This window comes from Ostrea edulis, chromosome 1 (genome assembly GCF_947568905.1).
Source record: "Ostrea edulis chromosome 1, xbOstEdul1.1, whole genome shotgun sequence".
In the NCBI taxonomy this organism is placed as follows: Eukaryota; Metazoa; Mollusca; class Bivalvia; order Ostreida; family Ostreidae; genus Ostrea; species Ostrea edulis.
Window position 1 is genome coordinate 1,116,783 of NC_079164.1, and position 17,777 is coordinate 1,134,559.

General features: G+C 38.1%; 1 protein-coding gene across 2 annotated transcripts in view; it reads right to left on the bottom strand.

The window, feature by feature from the left end:
* Positions 1–11,452: 11,452 nt before the first annotated feature.
* Positions 11,453–17,777, bottom strand: part of LOC125664549 (mucin-2-like) — a 9,442-nt gene continuing 3,117 nt past the window's right edge. Inside the window, exons 1-4 of one of the 2 annotated variants that reach the window (XM_048897349.2) lie at positions 16,746–17,777; positions 13,629–13,692; positions 12,382–13,461; positions 11,453–12,198 (exon numbers count right to left, since the gene is read on the bottom strand). The exon at positions 16,746–17,777 is cut by the window's right edge and continues 3,031 nt beyond it. In XM_048897349.2, coding sequence (XP_048753306.2) covers positions 12,098–12,198; positions 12,382–13,461; positions 13,629–13,692 — 1,245 coding nt within the window. In that variant the 5' untranslated portion in view covers positions 16,746–17,777 and the 3' untranslated portion in view covers positions 11,453–12,097. The remainder of the gene's footprint in view (positions 12,199–12,381; positions 13,462–13,628; positions 13,693–16,745) is intronic. The other variant, XM_048897347.2, reaches the window with a different exon arrangement.

Genomic DNA, 17,777 nt, shown 5'->3' on the forward strand with positions numbered 1-17,777 from the left:
CAGGACTCCAGGACCTACATGTAGGAGCGGGCCAAAAACTGCCAAAAATTGACACATTTTCAAAAAATTTCTTCTCTAGAACCGCACATGTGTAAGAAAAACTGCATAGTGATGTAGAACAGGAAAGCCTCTAGCAATATAGTCATGAATACCCGGGTTAGTGGTTTTGACCCCAGGGCGGGGCCAAACTTAGTATATAGTGTTTATATGTAAAACACTTAGATAACATCTTCTTCAGTGCTATTGATGCTACATTAAAACTAAATAAATATAAAGAAAGAATATGTGGTCCTGTACTAAAATTGTAAATTTGGTGATCCCAGGGGTAGGGGTTTTGGTATTAGAGTGGGACCAAAATTGTCAGTTATTAAACGTCTGAAAATAGAATTTTTAACTTCTTCTTGATAACAACCATTCCAATTCTTTTCAAATTTGGTATGACGCATCTTTGGAACAAGGGAGACATAAATTATAAATTTCAGGATTCCTGCACCCTCGGGGCCTTAGGGGTGGGGCAAAAACTGCCCAGAATTGACCGATTTTCAAAACGTTTCTTTTCTAGAACTGTGCGTGTTTAAGATAAACTAAATGCATAGCGATGTCGAGCAGGTAGCCTCTACAACAATTGTAAATTTCATGATCCCCGGGTTAGGGGTTTTGACCCCAAAGCGGGACCAAACTCACTATATAGTGTTTATGTGTAAAACGTTAATTGATATCTTTAGTGCTATTGATACTAAATTGAAACAAAATAGAAATTTAGAAAGAACAGGTTTTCCTTTACCATAATTGTAAATTTTATGATCCCCGGGGTAGGGGTTCTGACCCCAGGGTGGGGCCAAACTTAGTATATAGCATTTATGTGTAAGTTTGCTGATACTGTATAAAATCTAAATGCATACTTAAAAATAACAGAAAAGGATGTACAATAAATGGTGAATTGCACAACCCAGGGTTTTGACTCTAGGATGGGTCCAAATTAGTCATAGCTTTTGTTAATACACACATTATATTATGTAAAGCCTTTCATCAGTGTATGCACTTTTGAGGATATTGACGTTTTCAGAACACATCTTGTTTTATACTGTTGTTGAACATTAGAATTTAACTTTGATATTCAGAACAGGAAATGTTTTCTAGATTTCATAGCCCTTTGGGAGTAGTGATACGTTTCACTAGTACTCAGATGACCGATAAGTCCCGTGGGCCTCTTGTTTTGCAGAACACTGAATTTTCTCGGGAAGCCTTAACTGTGCTGCGAAATTATTCTCTATAATGATCACACATCTGTATCGCATTTTCCATCACGTGTGAAAAGTTGCACAGATGGAATCTAATTGAAGAAAAAAAACCAACTAAAATGTTGACCACATACTACGTTTTCCTATCTGGGAAAAAGATTAAATGGTCAAAGACCAACAAACTGGAAGTCGCCTTTGTTTCAATTGGTAACATAAATTATCATGGCAATTTTTTTCTTTTCCAATCTTTTCTTGAAAATCACGGTGATTGACACTCAACAACGTTAACATTTTTAATTTAATACACTTTATGTGACCGGTCGACAGGGGATGCTTACTCCTCCAAGGCACCTGATCCCACCTCTGGTGTATCCAGGGGTTCTTGTTTGCCTTACTGTCTACATTGTATTGCTTGTGGGAGTTGTGGGATTGGTCGCTGTTCTTTGTCTTCACCTTTCATGTATATTGTGGAATTACATCCGTCAATTAATGGGGACATGCATGGCTTATGTAATACTTTCAGAATGCTTATTTCGTATGATTTTTTGTGAGTTTTCTTTTTGAATTATGAAAAGCAACCATTGACTTTGATATTTACTGGGAAAGTTGACAATCTGATGAACTTCTAATCCCGTGATGATAGAATAGGTCCTCTTTACCCCTTCTTTGTCGTAAGAGGCGATTTGGTAGGGTCTTTCAGATAAGACCACAGAAAAGCGAGGCCCCGTGTCACAGCAGGTGTGGCGCTAAGGATCCCTCCCTGCTCAAAGGCTGTAAGCGCCGAGCATAGGCGTAAATTTTGCAGCCCTTCACCGGCAATGGTAATGTCTCCATATTAGTGAAAAATTCTCGAGAAGGACGTTAAACAATATACAACCAATCAATCAAACGTAAAGTTACTCTTATCTGCATTGAGTAAGAAAGGCCTGGAGGAGCGAATAGCTTCTTTGGATTTGTGAAGTCTGTAACTAAGTATGTTGTGTGCTACCGTGTAAATGTGGAGAGTGGAATGTGCTGTGTCGTGTGGAGGATGGAATGTGCTGTGTAATGTGGAGGATGGAATGTGCTGTGTCGTGTGGAGGATGGAATGTGCTGTGTAGTATGGAGGATGGAATGTGCTGTGTAGTGTGGAGGATGGAATGTGCTGTGTCGTGTGGAGGATGGAATGTGCTGTGTCGTGTGGAGGATGGAATGTGCTGTGTCGTGTGGAGGATGGAATGTGTTGTGTCGTGTGGAGGATGGAATGTGCTGTGTCCTGTGGAGGATGGAATGTGCTGTGTCGTGTGGAGGATGGAATGTGTTGTGTCGTGTGGAGGATGGAATGTGCTGTGTCGTGTGGAGGATGGAATGTGATGTGTAGTATGGAGGATGGAATGTGCTGTGTCGTGTGGAGGATGGAATGTGCTGTGTCGTGTGGAGGATGGAATGTGCTGTGTAGTGTGGAGGATGGAATGTGTTGTGTCGTGTGGAGGATGGAATGTGCTGTGTCGTGTGGAGGATGGAATGTGATGTGTAGTATGGAGGATGGAATGTGATGTGTAGTGTGGAGGATGGAATGTGCTGTGCAGTGTGGAGGATGGAATGTGATGTGTAGTATGGAGGATGGAATGTGATGTGTCGTGTGGAGGATGGAATGTGCTGTGTCGTGTAGAGGATGGAATGTGCTGTGTCGTGTGGAGGATGGAATGTGCTGTGTCGTGTAGAGGATGGAATGTGCTGTGTCGTGTGGAGGATGGAATGTGCCGTGTCGTGTGGAGGATGGAATGTGCTGTGGAGGATGGAATGTCGTGTGGAGGGTGGAATGTTCTGTGTAGTGTGGAGGATGGAATGTGCTGTGTAGTGTGGAGGATGAATGTGCTGTGTAGTGTGGAGGATGGAATGTGATGTGTAGTATGGAGGATGGAATGTGATGTGTAGTGTGGAGGATGGAATGTGATGTGTAGTGTGGAGGATGGAATGTGCTGTGCAGTGTGGAGGATGGAATGTGCTGTGTCGTGTGAAGGATGGAATGTGCTGTGTCGTGTGGAGGATGGAATGTGCTGTGTCGTGTGGAGGATGGAATGTGCTGTGTCGTGTAGAGGATGGAATGTGCTGTGTCGTGTGGAGGATGGAATGTGCTGTGTCGTGTAGAGGATGGAATGTGCTGTGTCGTGTGGAGGATGGAATGTGCCGTGTCGTGTGGAGGATGGAATGTGCTGTGGAGGATGGAATGTCGTGTGGAGGGTGGAATGTTCTGTGTAGTGTGGAGGATGGAATGTGCTGTGTAGTGTGGAGGATGAATGTGCTGTGTAGTGTGGAGGATGGAATGTGCTGTGTCGTGTGGAGGATGGAATGTGCTGTGTCGTATGGAGGATGGAATGTGATGTGTCGTGTGGAGGATGGAATGTGCTGTGTCGTGTGGAGGATGGAATGTGCTGTGTAGTGTGGAGAATGGAATGTGCTGTGTAGTGTGGAGGATGGTAAGTGCTGTGTCGTGTGGAGGATGGAATGTACTGTGTCGTGTGGAGGATGGAATGTGCTGTGAAGTATGGAATTTGCTGTGGAGGATGGAATGTGCTGTGTCGTGTGGAGGATGGAATGTTCTGTGTCGTGTGGAGGATGGAATGTGCTGTGTCGTGTGGAGGATGGAATGTGCTGTGTAGTGTGGAGGATGAAATGTGCTGTGTAGTGCAAGATGATTACAACGAACAGTGATTAATGAAAAGGCGAAGATAACGAACAGTGAGCAATGAAAAGGCGAAGATAACGAACAGTGAGCAATGAAAAGGCGAAGATAACGAACAGTGATCAATGAAAAGGCGAAGATAACGAACAGTGAGCAATGAAAAGGCGAAGATAACGAAGTGATCAATCTTATATTTCCTATAAGTATATTAAATACAAAATTAAGAGTAGAGCAAACACGAACACCTGGATAAAGCAGGGGTGGGATCAGGTGACTAGGAGGAGTAAGTATCCCCTGTGGACCAGTCAAAATCAGTGTGTAAAGAACGACCCAACGGCATGAAACACGTCAGACAGCATTCAACCTATTGACATCTGTAATACATGTAATAATGAACCGACACGAATAAATACAACTATCTGCCTACAACTAATGATTCCGCGTGTTCTGTATCCTGAAAATGACCAATTCAATCCCTGGTTATTACTTGGACGCAGTCTCTGTCATAAACAGATCAATTTCAGCTTCTTTGTCGAACACTCTATGAATGCAGATCTCTAATATCGATCGGGCAAGTGCTCATTTCTATGTTGAATTCATGTCTCATTCCTCCCCGGTGTTTGGCGTCTTGCTGTATGGAACAAATCGTGGCGTCTTGCTTTATCAAATGAATCGCGCCGCTGGGACAGGGTTCGATTCCAGCGCCGAGTAAAATATTTCAAACATGCATGCAGGTAGTAGTGACTTCTTTCGCCAAGCTCCCCGCTTTAGAAGTGGAAATTATGAGTCTCTCAAACGCACATGCCATGGTAGGCGTTGGCATGGTAAACAAACCCTCACTACTACGACTCTGAGAACCATGCATAGAGGGCAAATTCTGTGACAATTTTCCTGAAGTGGTGATATCTCTACATGAGTGAAAAATTCTTTAACTGGAATGTAAAACAATAGACATAGAAAGAAACTTGAGAACAACTACTTGGAAGTGTTGATAAGCATATTTACACCTGTGGCTTTTGTTATATGTTGTTTATAGAAGACTTATCATTGTTCGTTATCTTTATCGTCTCTTTGTTTAACGTCCCTACAAGAATTGTTCACTCATATTAAGACGTCATCAGCCGTAGTTGAAGTACCAAACATTTAGACCTACATGTATGCTTATCACTCAGGGCTATAACATTGAGAGTTGTTTAAAAAGACTGCCAAGACATGGGGCCTCCAATTTTAAGGTCGCATCCGAAAAATCCGCAGATATTCCCTTCTAAATGCCGAGTATTTGGTAAGGAGCAATCACCATCTAATATTTACGCGGCCATGACACCCGCGGGACTGAAACTCACAACCTCCCGATCACGAAGCGAACGCTTATGGCAATTCCACCCTTTTAGAATTATGGGTTAGATATTTTATTTGATTGTTGATTCTTCAAATAATATATCTTTGTAAGAAATAAAACTGATAAAATAAGTATGTTCAGGTACTAATAATTTTTTTTTTTATCATTTAGCACAATATACCTGTTATCAACGTTAAAAAATTGGAATTTCCCTTTAAATAGCATTATCAAAAACTGGTTGTAACGGTATAATAGTATTCATTACAATTTCATGAAACTGTTTCTTTTAAAATAATATACATAATGTTTGTGAAAAATAAAGGAAATCTATTGCATAATGGACTTGAAAAATAATTTAATGAAAACAGAGTCATTGCCCTTGTATTCAATATTTTGAACATATAATTGATGATTCATATATAGCTTAGACTTTTGAAATATTTTATGGCTAACATGATTTTTTTTTTTTTTTTTTTTTTTACAAAATGTATGTTCCTATCATGCATAAACCTTATCAAATCATTGACTTTGCAAAATCTTATGACGCCACAGGAAGGTGTAAATACCATAACCTTGAAATAGTCGTATTCTGTACCGTTTCCAGTACCATTATTAAGAAATTTCATCAGTAATTAAAAAAGTAACATGGGATTTACTGTGTGGGTTGGAAATTCTACAAACTCGCAATTTTACTATGTCCATTAAATGACAATGGTCTAACAAGCAAAGAAAAATGTTGCAGTAGAAATTCAACATCCTATGATCATCTTCCTTTTTTTTTTTTTTGCATGTATAAAAGCACAAAATACAATACCATTAAATGAATTCATAAGAGCACTCTAGCTAAAAATCAAGCAGCATCTAAATGAAGCAATTTAACAGGCAAGCCCCTGAGATTGAAATACTTTATCTCACTTATCTGTAAGCGTTATGCTAAATCCTGATACGTGGCTTCCTAATAAAGAATAAGTGAGAAAGATGAAAATCATGCTTTCTGAATGCACATTGAGAACAGTTTGTTAGTGACCTTTATAAGAGAAAATAATACAATTTTGTAGAATTCATTTCTTATGTGCATACGAATCAGTCACCACCTTGATATTTGAGTTGTATATAAACAATATAATGAATTGCACATAGAAACTACATGCATATTGATATAAACATCTAATAAGGAAAAATAACTCTTAATCTAAAGTACATATTCAGTTTTCCTGATCATTAATTGATACCAATCAAAAGATGCATTGTCTGAAAGAAAAATTAGAAATCTAAAACCTACTTGCAATACCGGTGGTGACCGCGGTTTGTTCTGTGGTGGTTCCAGTGTTGTTAGACGCCACTGTTGTGGCCCCGGTGCACACCACTAAAATCGCACAAATCAGAAATGCTCCAGTTTGCTTCATTCTCCACCCAAATCGATCGCAAGTGTCGCAGTTTATCAAACTCGATAAGAGACCTATAACCTCCTGATACACACACAGGAACAACGGGAGTCTAGACGTCCAGCGGGGTAATTAGCTCAAAATTACCAGACACATTCAACTTTTGGTTGTGAGAATTTTGTCTTTTTTCGGGAAACAATGCGATGCTAAGTTGGCTCCTGATTTTGGCTACGACTTATTGACGACCGCATCGAGAGGAGTAATGGGACGGCTTAAAGCGCATATTCATGCAGATTACAAAAATGATGACATCTTAATATAGCCTCTATTGATTGCAGTTCTGGAGCAGACCTAGTCTTCTGCAGGGAGAAAAACTATGGAGAGACCGGAACGATTGTACAACCACACAGTGCTCTAGTTGTCTTGTCTAACGACGCCATTATATATAATATATATCCCAATACACTCTCCTTAGCAGCTCTGCTAATATGAGTCAGAGAGAATGTAATCAGAACTTCGGAATATTTACCATATAGCCTTGTATCTGAAATATAACGGTGATGGGTGGGAAATTATTTGCTGTGTACATTGACTAATTGTTAGGTCTTACAATATTTCGAAATATACCCAGGCCAAACATTATCTACAACAAATGAATGTACCTTCGTCAATCGCCCGGAATTAAGGTGACTCAATAAATCTTGAAAACTTCTTAAATCAGCTCGAAATGATTTAATTATGAAAAATATGATATGTAATAAGTCATCAAGAGAAAACAAATGCAACATTGGATAAAAACAAGATTTTAAAAAAAAAACCCAAGTTTAAACAGCAGACTGTGGCGGATGTGAACTGGGGATCTCTGTAAACAGCAGACTGGCGGATTTGAACTGGGGATCTCTGTAAACAGCAGACTGTGGCGAATGTGAACTGGGGATCTCTGTAAACAGCAGACTGGCGGATTTGAACTGGGGATCTCTGTAAACAGCAGACTGTGGCGGATGTGAACTGGGGATCTCTGTAAACAGCAGACTGTGGCGGATGTGAACTGGGGATCTCTGTAAACAGCAGACTGTGGCGGATGTGAACTGGGGATCTCTGTAAACAGCAGACTGGCGGATTTGAACTGGGGATCTCTGCAAACAGCAGACTGGCGGATTTGAACTGGGGATCTCTGTAAACAGCAGACTGGCGGATTTGAACTGGGGATCTCTGTAAACAGCAGACTGGCGGATTTGAACTGGGGATCTCTGTAAACAGCAGACTGGCGGATTTGAACTGGGGATCTCTGTAAACAGCAGACTGGCGGATTTGAACTGGGGATCTCTGTAAACAGCAGACTGGCGGATTTGAACTGGGGATCTCTGTAAACAGCAGACTGGCGGATTTGAACTGGGGATCTCTGTAAACAGCAGACTGTGGCGGATGTGAACTGGGGATCTCTGTAAACAGCAGACTGGCGGATTTGAACTGGGGATCTCTGTAAACAGCAGACTGTGGCGGATGTGAACTGGGGATCTCTGTAAACAGCAGACTGGTGGATTTGAACTGGGGATCTCTGTAAACAGCAGACTGTGGCGGATGTGAACTGGGGATCTCTGTAAACAGCAGACTGGCGGATTTGAACTGGGGATCTCTGTAAACAGCAGACTGGCGGATTTGAACTGGGGATCTCTGTAAACAGCAGACTGGCGGATTTGAACTGGGGATCTCTGTAAACAGTAGACTGTGGCGGATGTGAACTGGGGATCTCTGTAAACAGCAGACTGGCGGATTTGAACTGGGGATCTCTGTAAACAGCAGACTGGCGGATTTGAACTGGGGATCTCTGTAAACAGCAGACTGTGGCGGATTTGAACTGGGGATCTCTGGGTCAGTTACCAGCTATCTTATATACTGCGTTACAATGATAGACAAACAAATCGATAGATGCAAATAATTTCCCAAAATATTTAAATGACCATCTTGTGACGTAGAATCATAAAAGTACAAGTCTTTGTGTTACGAGCCACCTTAAAGGTGAACGGCATAGGTCATTCGGATGAGACCTTAAAAAGGAGGTCAGGTGCCCGGGTAGCGCCCCCTTGGTGGGTGACAGATTCTCGAATAGGACATTAGTACATATTTTAGTTGTAGTTTTGAATTACTTTTTGTATAAATACTCATATATTACATGTAGGTGCTTAAGTAATAGCAACCAAGAATAAAATTAAAGCGCGTGTTTGCAAGAAATTTAACATAATCGTATTGCATCACGAGCTCACATTCACGTGCCAATTTTCAGAGTATTGTGTTGAAAACAACATAGTAGTTCATAATAAAACAGTAGAAACGTTTACTTATTGATAACTTTAATTCCTGAGTGTGTTATTACCATCATTATTGGTTGCTGAGAACATTGGAGGGCAGGAAAACAATACAATTACTCGATTAAAACATGGCCTCTATCCCGGGCTTTGTTTACCGTGGCAGTGGAGAGTAGATCTTAAAAGATGGGCGAGATGAAATTATTATTATTATCATGAATGACAGGAAGTGTAGTTAAAATTCCAGTGAAAGGACGATAACTCTTATAAAAAAAACACCGCAGCACACGTATCGTGACCATGCCATATCAGGATACAGTTTTCTTCCAAGTCATATCGAAATGTTTGGGTTTGTCGCTCGTGCAGGTACACCTGTACACATTTTTGCACTTCTGTCATGGTGCGTTTACAAAAACTGAATCTAAATTTGTGGTCCTTTACCTACAACTAGTGTCGTCATAACATGAGATCTCGATGGGACGTGGGTTTGACGAGTCTTGAAAGCTGCAACTTGTTGACTTCTTCATCTGTACTGTTTGGATTTGTAAGTCTGAGGGGGTACAGGTGGCTCAGAGGTAGAGATATATTCTGTACTTTATTTGGATCTGTTAATCTAGGGGGGGGGGGGGGGGTACAGGTGGCTCAGAGGTAGAGATATATTCTGTACTTTATTTGGATCTGTTAATCTAGGGGGGGGGGGGGGGGTACAGGTGGCTCAGAGGTAGAGTTATATTCTGTACTTTATTTGGATCTGTTAATCTAGGGGGGGGGGGGGTACAGGTGGCTCAGAGGTAGAGATATATTCTGTACTTTATTTGGATCTGTTAATCTAGGGGGGGGGGGGGGTACAGGTGGCTCAGAGGTAGAGATATATTCTGTACTTTATTTGGATCTGTTAATCTAGGGGGGGGGGGGGGGGTACAGGTGGCTCAGAGGTAGAGATATATTCTGTACTTTATTTGGATCTGTTAATCTAGGGGGGGGGGGGGGGTACAGGTGGCTCAGAGGTAAAGATATCTTCTTATGTACTTTGTTTGGAACTGTTAGTCTGAGGGGGTGCAGGTGGCTCAGAGGTAGAGAGATCTGATGGAAGGGTTTGCTAGGTACATGTATTTCAATGCTCCCTAATTGACCCAAATCTTCAAAATCAAGGGTATTGAACTCTAAATCGCCACCTTCCACTAACAAAAAATGGCCTTTTTAATATCTATACTTACTGCTAGATCTATATCAACGTTACCGCACTTCTGACTGTATACAATTTTATGTTAAAGAAAACATCGAAACATAAATAAATATTCATTTCACGAAACATAAATATAAATGAATATTTATTTCACGGAGTGTAATTGTACGTTGAAACATTTCATTACAAAGTTGACTCTTATGTCTCAACTTTTCTAAAACTTAATTAGACTAAATGCAAAGTAGGCTACTGACAAATAAGTTAATATTAATGAAGTTTAAACAGTCTCGTTTGAATCAACATTTCGCATTTTTAGTCGTTAATACGACCTAATTACAAATGAAATCCGTCATCCATAGGTCGAATGCTGTCTGACGTGCTTCATACCAATTATTAGGCTGTTCTTTATATACCGATGTTGACTACGGATTACTCCGTTTACCTGATGTAGGGCTCACGAAGGCGGGTGTGGCCGACCAACAGGATATTTATACTCCTCCTAGGCACCTGATCCCAACTTCTGGTATATCCAGGGATCCATGTTTATCTTACTCTTAATTTTGTATTCTTCATAGGAATTAAGAGATTCGTTTTTCACTATTGCATAACCAAAATGAATAGCCCAACGCAGGGTTAATCATCTTTCATTTTTATGTGGGATTCTTAATTCACTCAGACTGACATGTTTATATTGCTATCCGCATTATAATAACGGGACCCGTCCGTGTGTGGGGAAGTCTGTGTGCCACACTGAGCTTGTAAACACTCCATATTGATTTCATACTTCACATCTTCTCAAAAGAGCAAGAACGACTTTTGGGTAAAAGTTCAAGGTCACTACGGGACTGCATAGAAAAAGTATAACGAATACTACGGGCAACATTATTTGCTTCATTTTTGTATTCGTCATAGGAATTACAAAATTGATAAGTGTTCACGATTCACTATTTTATATTATATTATGTAAAGTTCTTCATCAATGTGGACATTTATTGGGGGCATTTTAAGAACCATTCTGTTTTATACTGTTGCTGAACATTAAAATTTAAATATGCGAAACAGGAAAATTATTATTGAATTTATCAGCCCTTGAGGGTAGTGGTACTCAGGTGACAATAAGGTCTGTAGGTATCTTTCATAAAATGTTCCAGAGAACAGCAGGACCGGTTTGATTCGGGTGAACGTTGTAACCCATGGACCTCTTGCTAAGTTAGAATTTCCTCGACCGCGCGATTTAAGAGAATGTACAAATGTATGCCGCTTTGAATGTAATTTGTTATGATTAAACGTAACTCCACATCGGAGTATCATCTGATAAAATGATAGAAAGTGTATTTATTTCCATTTATTAGAGTTAAAACTAATTAATTGTCAAATGAAATATATTGGTCACTACACATTTTAAGACGCTAGACATACATATACAAAATCATATTTCAGCGTCAGAAAATTCAATTCTCCTTCAACAGCATCATTAAAATTTCACAAAAACTGTCTATAACGATATAACAATTTCATGAAAATATTTCATTACAAAATTATACAAAATGTCTGAAAAATGAAATTAATCTATCACACAATGGACTTCAATGAAAACAAAGTTATTGCCATTGGATTCAATATTTTGAAACATATCATTGATTGTTCATATATATATAAATAACTTTTTTATGGTTAACAGTGTTTTTACAGTTACTATCAGGAAAACAAAAGTTATGTTCCTATCATGCATAAATCTAGATAAATCATTGATTTTGCAAATCTTGTGACGTCATAGGAAGGTGAAATTACTTTAAAAGTTACACAGCGATAATGATCAAGGTACATTGTATATACACAGAGAAGTCAAGACACACACAAGATGCTTCTGATATTTCTTATCATGCGTAAAAGTAAAAAAAAAAAAAAAAAATGATATGCATTATAAATAATATATTTTGTCCGGACATATTATCCTAGAAATGCTTGGATTCACTCAGACATAATTAGAAGCTACTACACGGATGATGCATGCCCAGACATAAAGTTTCCACAGCTTTCTTGAAAATGGAGCGGCAGATTTATTTCCTCCTGAATCTACAAAGACATCAGAAAATGAAATCAACATGAAAACATGTGGTTGATAAGAATACTGATATTGGGAGATAATGTTGACGGTACATGTATATTGTGAAAAAGAACTAATAACCAAGGATAAATATTGCTCATAAGTTCAACACAATGATACGCGAATTTAAAGGAAGAAGGAAAAACACTCACTTTGCGTGGTTGACATCGAGGACGATTGTCCTATTGAAGAGGAAATCGTTGAAGAGGAAATCGTTTTTAACAAGGGTAATGACGTATTTCCTGTTGATGCGCTGTATGATGACAATGATTTTGTAGTTATGTCTTTTGTTGAATTTGGTGTAGTTAATGCTGTTGTAGAGGCTGATAGTGACGTTGCTGTTGATATTGACGACTTTGCTGTTAGCGGTTGTGTTGTAGGTTTTGATAATGCATTCACATTTGTAGATTGTGATGTTGGTTTTCTACTAGCCACTGTCAGTGTAGAAATATTTCGTGTTGTATTTCTTATGGATGATTCTGATGAATCTGACGTTGATGATGTTTTTGATTCCGTTGCCAGTGGTTTTGAAGTTTTTTCTTCTGTTGATCTTGGTTTATTTAATGATGTTGCCGAGGGTGTTGCCTTTGTCGAGGGTGTTGCCGTTGCAGAGGCTGATAGTGACGTTTCTGATGATATTGACGGCTTTGCTGTTGACACCTGTGTTGTAGTTTTTGACGAACGGCTTGATTGTGATGTTGGTTTTCTACTTGTCACTGCCGGTATAGATATATTTGCTTTTGTATTTGTTATCGATGATTTTGATGAAACTGACGTTGATGATGATGATGTTTGCAATATCAACGGGGTTGGTGTTATAGAAGTGAACTTAACAGTTGTGGATGGCAACAATGGTGATGGAAGATCTGATTGTGATGTGGGTTCTATTGCTGTTGTTGACAGTGTTGATGTCGTTGAAGCCGTTTTACTCGGAGTTATTTTCTGTGTTGTTGAAAGATTTGTTGAACTCGCTTTCGTTGACGATTTTTTGGTCGTATTTGTCTGTCTTATTTTATGCGTGGATTTTATTGTTACTGCATCTGTTGAATATCCTTTGACTGACGTTGATGACGGTGATATTGGTTCAGTAATTGTCGTCTTCAATAATGTTGTCGACGATAGCATTGACAGATCTGTAGATTCGGTTGTCGTGAGTTCATTTGTTTGATTTGTTGTTGATCGGTTTATCGTGGTTACAGTAGCTGTGTTAATGTTTGATGTTGTTGTGGTTGCTTAATTTGATAGAAACATATATAAAGATATTTCCTCAGCAATCGACTATGCAAATTTATTGTTGATTAATGTTACTAGTATGCGATATAAATTAATCACGTGATTAAAAAATGATAAGGTGAGTACAATAGTTTTGATTTTCTTTTCTATAAATGAAAGTACATACCTCCATGTCCGTATTCGATTTCAAATAACAACACAACAGCACACATCACAATGCAACGGTTCATCTAAAAAATAAAATAAAACTATGAGAAAAAAATGTTGGAAATTGCTTTTTTCTTCCCAATATTTTACAACAATAATTCCTACTATATTGAATATAGGAAAATTTGCAATCTAGAATTAAAGCTTATAGGAGTTATAAGATTGATCACTGTTCGTTATCTTCACCTTTATACGAGTTATGAGATTGACCACTGTTCGTTATCTTCACCTTTATAAGAGTTATGAGATTACCCACTGTTCGTTATCTTCACCTTTATAGGAGTTATAAGATTGATCACTGTTCGTTATCTTCACCTTTATAGGAGTTATAAGATTGATCATCGTTCGTCTGTTTTGGAGTATTTTGAGTGTAAAAGGGATATAATTTAACAACTATATACTTTAGCTATATAATAAAAGGTCTTGCATTTTCACAGCCAACTTGTGCCAATATTCACCAATATAAGTTCAATAACCCTATAGTATTGGCATATTCATCTTTCATCATTATATTTACATTCATTGAATCTTTTCTCTTGCATATCGAATCAGTTGAGAGATATAAAGACCATATGCATATGATAATGGAATATTGCTACATAAATATGGGAAGTTGACGATGGAGAAGCTGAAATCATCCTTTTTGTCATACGGTTGAGTTGTTAGTTTGTCGTTAATATCCATTTTTAATTTTAATTATTTAAATATAAATTTGGTGCAAATATGGGGACACTTGCATCTTTTATTTCGAGTTCATATGTATGAAAGGTAAAGACAACGAACAGTAATCAATCTCATAACTCCTATAAACAATACAAAATAAATAGCTGGGCAACACAGACCCCTGGGCACACCAGAGGTGGGATCAGGTGCCTAAGAGGAGTTAGCATCCCCTGTCGACCGGTCACACCCGCCGTGTACCCTATATCCTGATCAGGTAAATGGAGTTATCCGTAGTCAAAATCAGTGTGCCTAGAACAGCCTAAAAATCGGTATGAAACACGTCAGACAGCATATATATCGAATGATTATTGCTAATAAATAAAATGTCGATTTACCTAAATGTCGAGTTTAAGGCCACAGCAAGAGATTTTTTCTTCTCGTGTAAAATCTTTTGAATAAACTCCGCTTTATAATAATATATAAACACAAAAATCAATATATGCACCCGGGGTTGCATAAGTCGACTTGCATGTTATACATTGCAAAGTCAGGAATCATGTGGCATATTTATAATTGTGAAGAACTAATTTTAGTTTTAAACTTTTCGGGTTACTGTTCAGAAACCATATTTGTATGAAGTTTTCAATCTATTTTCAGTCACTGTGACCTTGACCTTAAACCTTTTTTCTCCAAAATCCATAGGGGCCTTGCCTTGCTGGTATCCAACAATATATCCAAGTTTGATTCAAATTAAAAAATTTCGAGTTATCCTCCGGAAACCAATTTTTTTTTGAAATTTTAAATCTATTTTCGGTCACTGTGACCTTGACCTTTGACCTTTTTTCTCCAAAATCAATAGGGGTCTTCCTTACCTGGTACATAACAATATCTTCAAATATTATTTGATTCGAATTTAAAGTTTCTGAGTTATCATCCGGAAACCAAATATTTCTGAAATTTTCATTCTATATTCGGTCACTGTGACCGTGACCTTTGACCTATTTTCTCCAAAACAACTAGGGGTCTTCCTTAGCTGGTACCCAATAATATATCAAAGTTTTATTTGATTCGGATTTAAACTGTCTGAGTTATCATCCGGAAACCAAATCTTTCTGACATTTTCATTCTATATTCGGTCACTGTGACCTTGACGTTTGAACTTTTTCTCCAAAGTCAATAGGGGTATTCCTTACCTGGTACCCAGCAATATATCAAAGTTTCATTTGATTCGGATTTACGTTTTCTGCGTTATCATCCGGAAACCAAATTTTTCTGAAATTTTCTTTCTATTGTCGGTCACTGTGACCTTAACCTTTGACCATTTTTCTCCAAAATGATTAGGGGTCTTTCTTTCCTGGTACCCAACAATAATTCAAAGTTTCATTTGATTAGATAGTAAACTTTTCGAGTTATCATCCTGAAACCAATTGTTGACGCCCGCCCACCCGCTTCAACAAACCAATAGCCGAGTTCAACTTCGTTGCAACTCGGCTAAAAAACCGGTCAGCTAACAAATGAGCACAATCCGTGCCCAGGGGAATTCCAACAGACTGTTGGAAGACCTTATCACCAAAGTCGACATGCATGAAAACACTGACCCTAATTTATGTTTAAAAATAAATGTTTTGTGATTGTCTTCACTGCACAAAGTTGTTTTTCTAAATAAAAAAAACAAACAACAAAAAACAAAAACAAAACAAACCCACACACAGCCGGAACTGCATGAAAATGATACAGATGAGGATCAGTTTTTAATTTACATGAAAAAGATAACGAACAATGATCAATCTTATAAATCCTATCAAGAATACAAAATCGAGAGCAGGGCAAATACGAACATGAGAGGTGAAGATAACGAGCAGTGATCGATATCATATATATGACGTGTGATGTTTGAAAGGTATGAAGAGGAATGAGATTTCCCACAACTTTTCATATATGCGAGGAAACAAAACCCAACAGTCACGGAATCAGCAATGTTGTTATCTTGTACGTGATTGGTTAGATTTTCATTGTGATGCCAAATTTATATAATTGGTGTTCTGGAATAGACTAAGTGATGTTGCGATGATGTCCTATAACATTATTACTGACCACTCAGTGATTGAAGTATGTGTAACTAGTTGGTTAGTTCAATCGACGTGGTTGGGCATTCACCCTTAATTGTTCTCCGGACTTAAGATAGCACGTGTCATAACAAGTGCTATCATCTAATTAAGATTTTGAAAATTTAAGTCCCATAACAATAAAACTGATAATTCTGAAAATTGAAAGAAGTCCTCTTTCTGATCCAAATGAAATTAAATCTTCTCAAATAATCTTAAGTTAATGCATGAAATAAAAAGTACAATGGTCTTATTGTTAAAAATCCAAGTCCCATAACTCCGTACAGACAATGTCAACAATGGCCTACCTTTTTCACAATGCTATGCGAGTTATTTCCCCATGATTACAGATGGCGCGCAGCATATTGCGGTCCTCATTTGACGGTGTCATATAAGGAATATAATGGAAACTTTCAATTTTTGATTGCAATGAATTGCAAGTCTAGAAAATTTTCTAAGAATTAAGTGTAATGACTTAAAAATAATATAACTGAACAATAATAGCTTGGTTACAGATTGCATATACTAGTATGGGTCTCTTGTGTGGTTTTCGCGCAAGCAGTGTATGGTGATGATGTAAGAAAGTATGTAAATATTCACTAGTCCTCGACTTCTTTATATCAGAATCGGGATGTCTTTAGTATATCAGCAATTCTTCTTTATTTTTATCACTATTTTCGACAACCAAAACACATGCAATAAGATATGCCTAAAACACATGTGCAACCAACACATACATGTATATTATCAATTTATCATTTCACATAACAAAACTTCTTGTTGCTAGAGTAAACCAGGTGTCAATAAACAGAACATGGATTTTTAAAAAAAAAAAAATTACTTGTTAAGAATTGTAAGGCAATATTATGAAGTCAACCCCCTTTTTAAACGATGCATTGTGCGGATGATTTAATCTTTTGGAAGTTAGATTTTGTTTAAATCATTCAACTTGCACTTTAATTACTTAAATGAGCACAAAAACAATTATCAAGCACGTAGCAACAATGAGTCTGTCCCCTTTTATTATTACATGCAAATTTCGATCTACAGATAAGCTGCAAAACCCCCACCCCCTCTTTAAAAAAACAACCCAGCATTGTGAATGGTATAGTGAAAAAGTAAAAAACTTGTTTTTATAATTTTTTTATTTACAAAATTTTCACTTCACACATACATGTAAGAGAGAGAGAGAGAGAGAGAGAGAGAGAGAGAGAGAGAGAGAGAGAGAGAGAGAGAGAGAGAGAGAGAGAGGGTACATAAGTAATATTTTCTTGGTAACAGATTTTGATAAATATAATAAATCTAGATATCTAGATATAATCTATTGATCAAACCACACA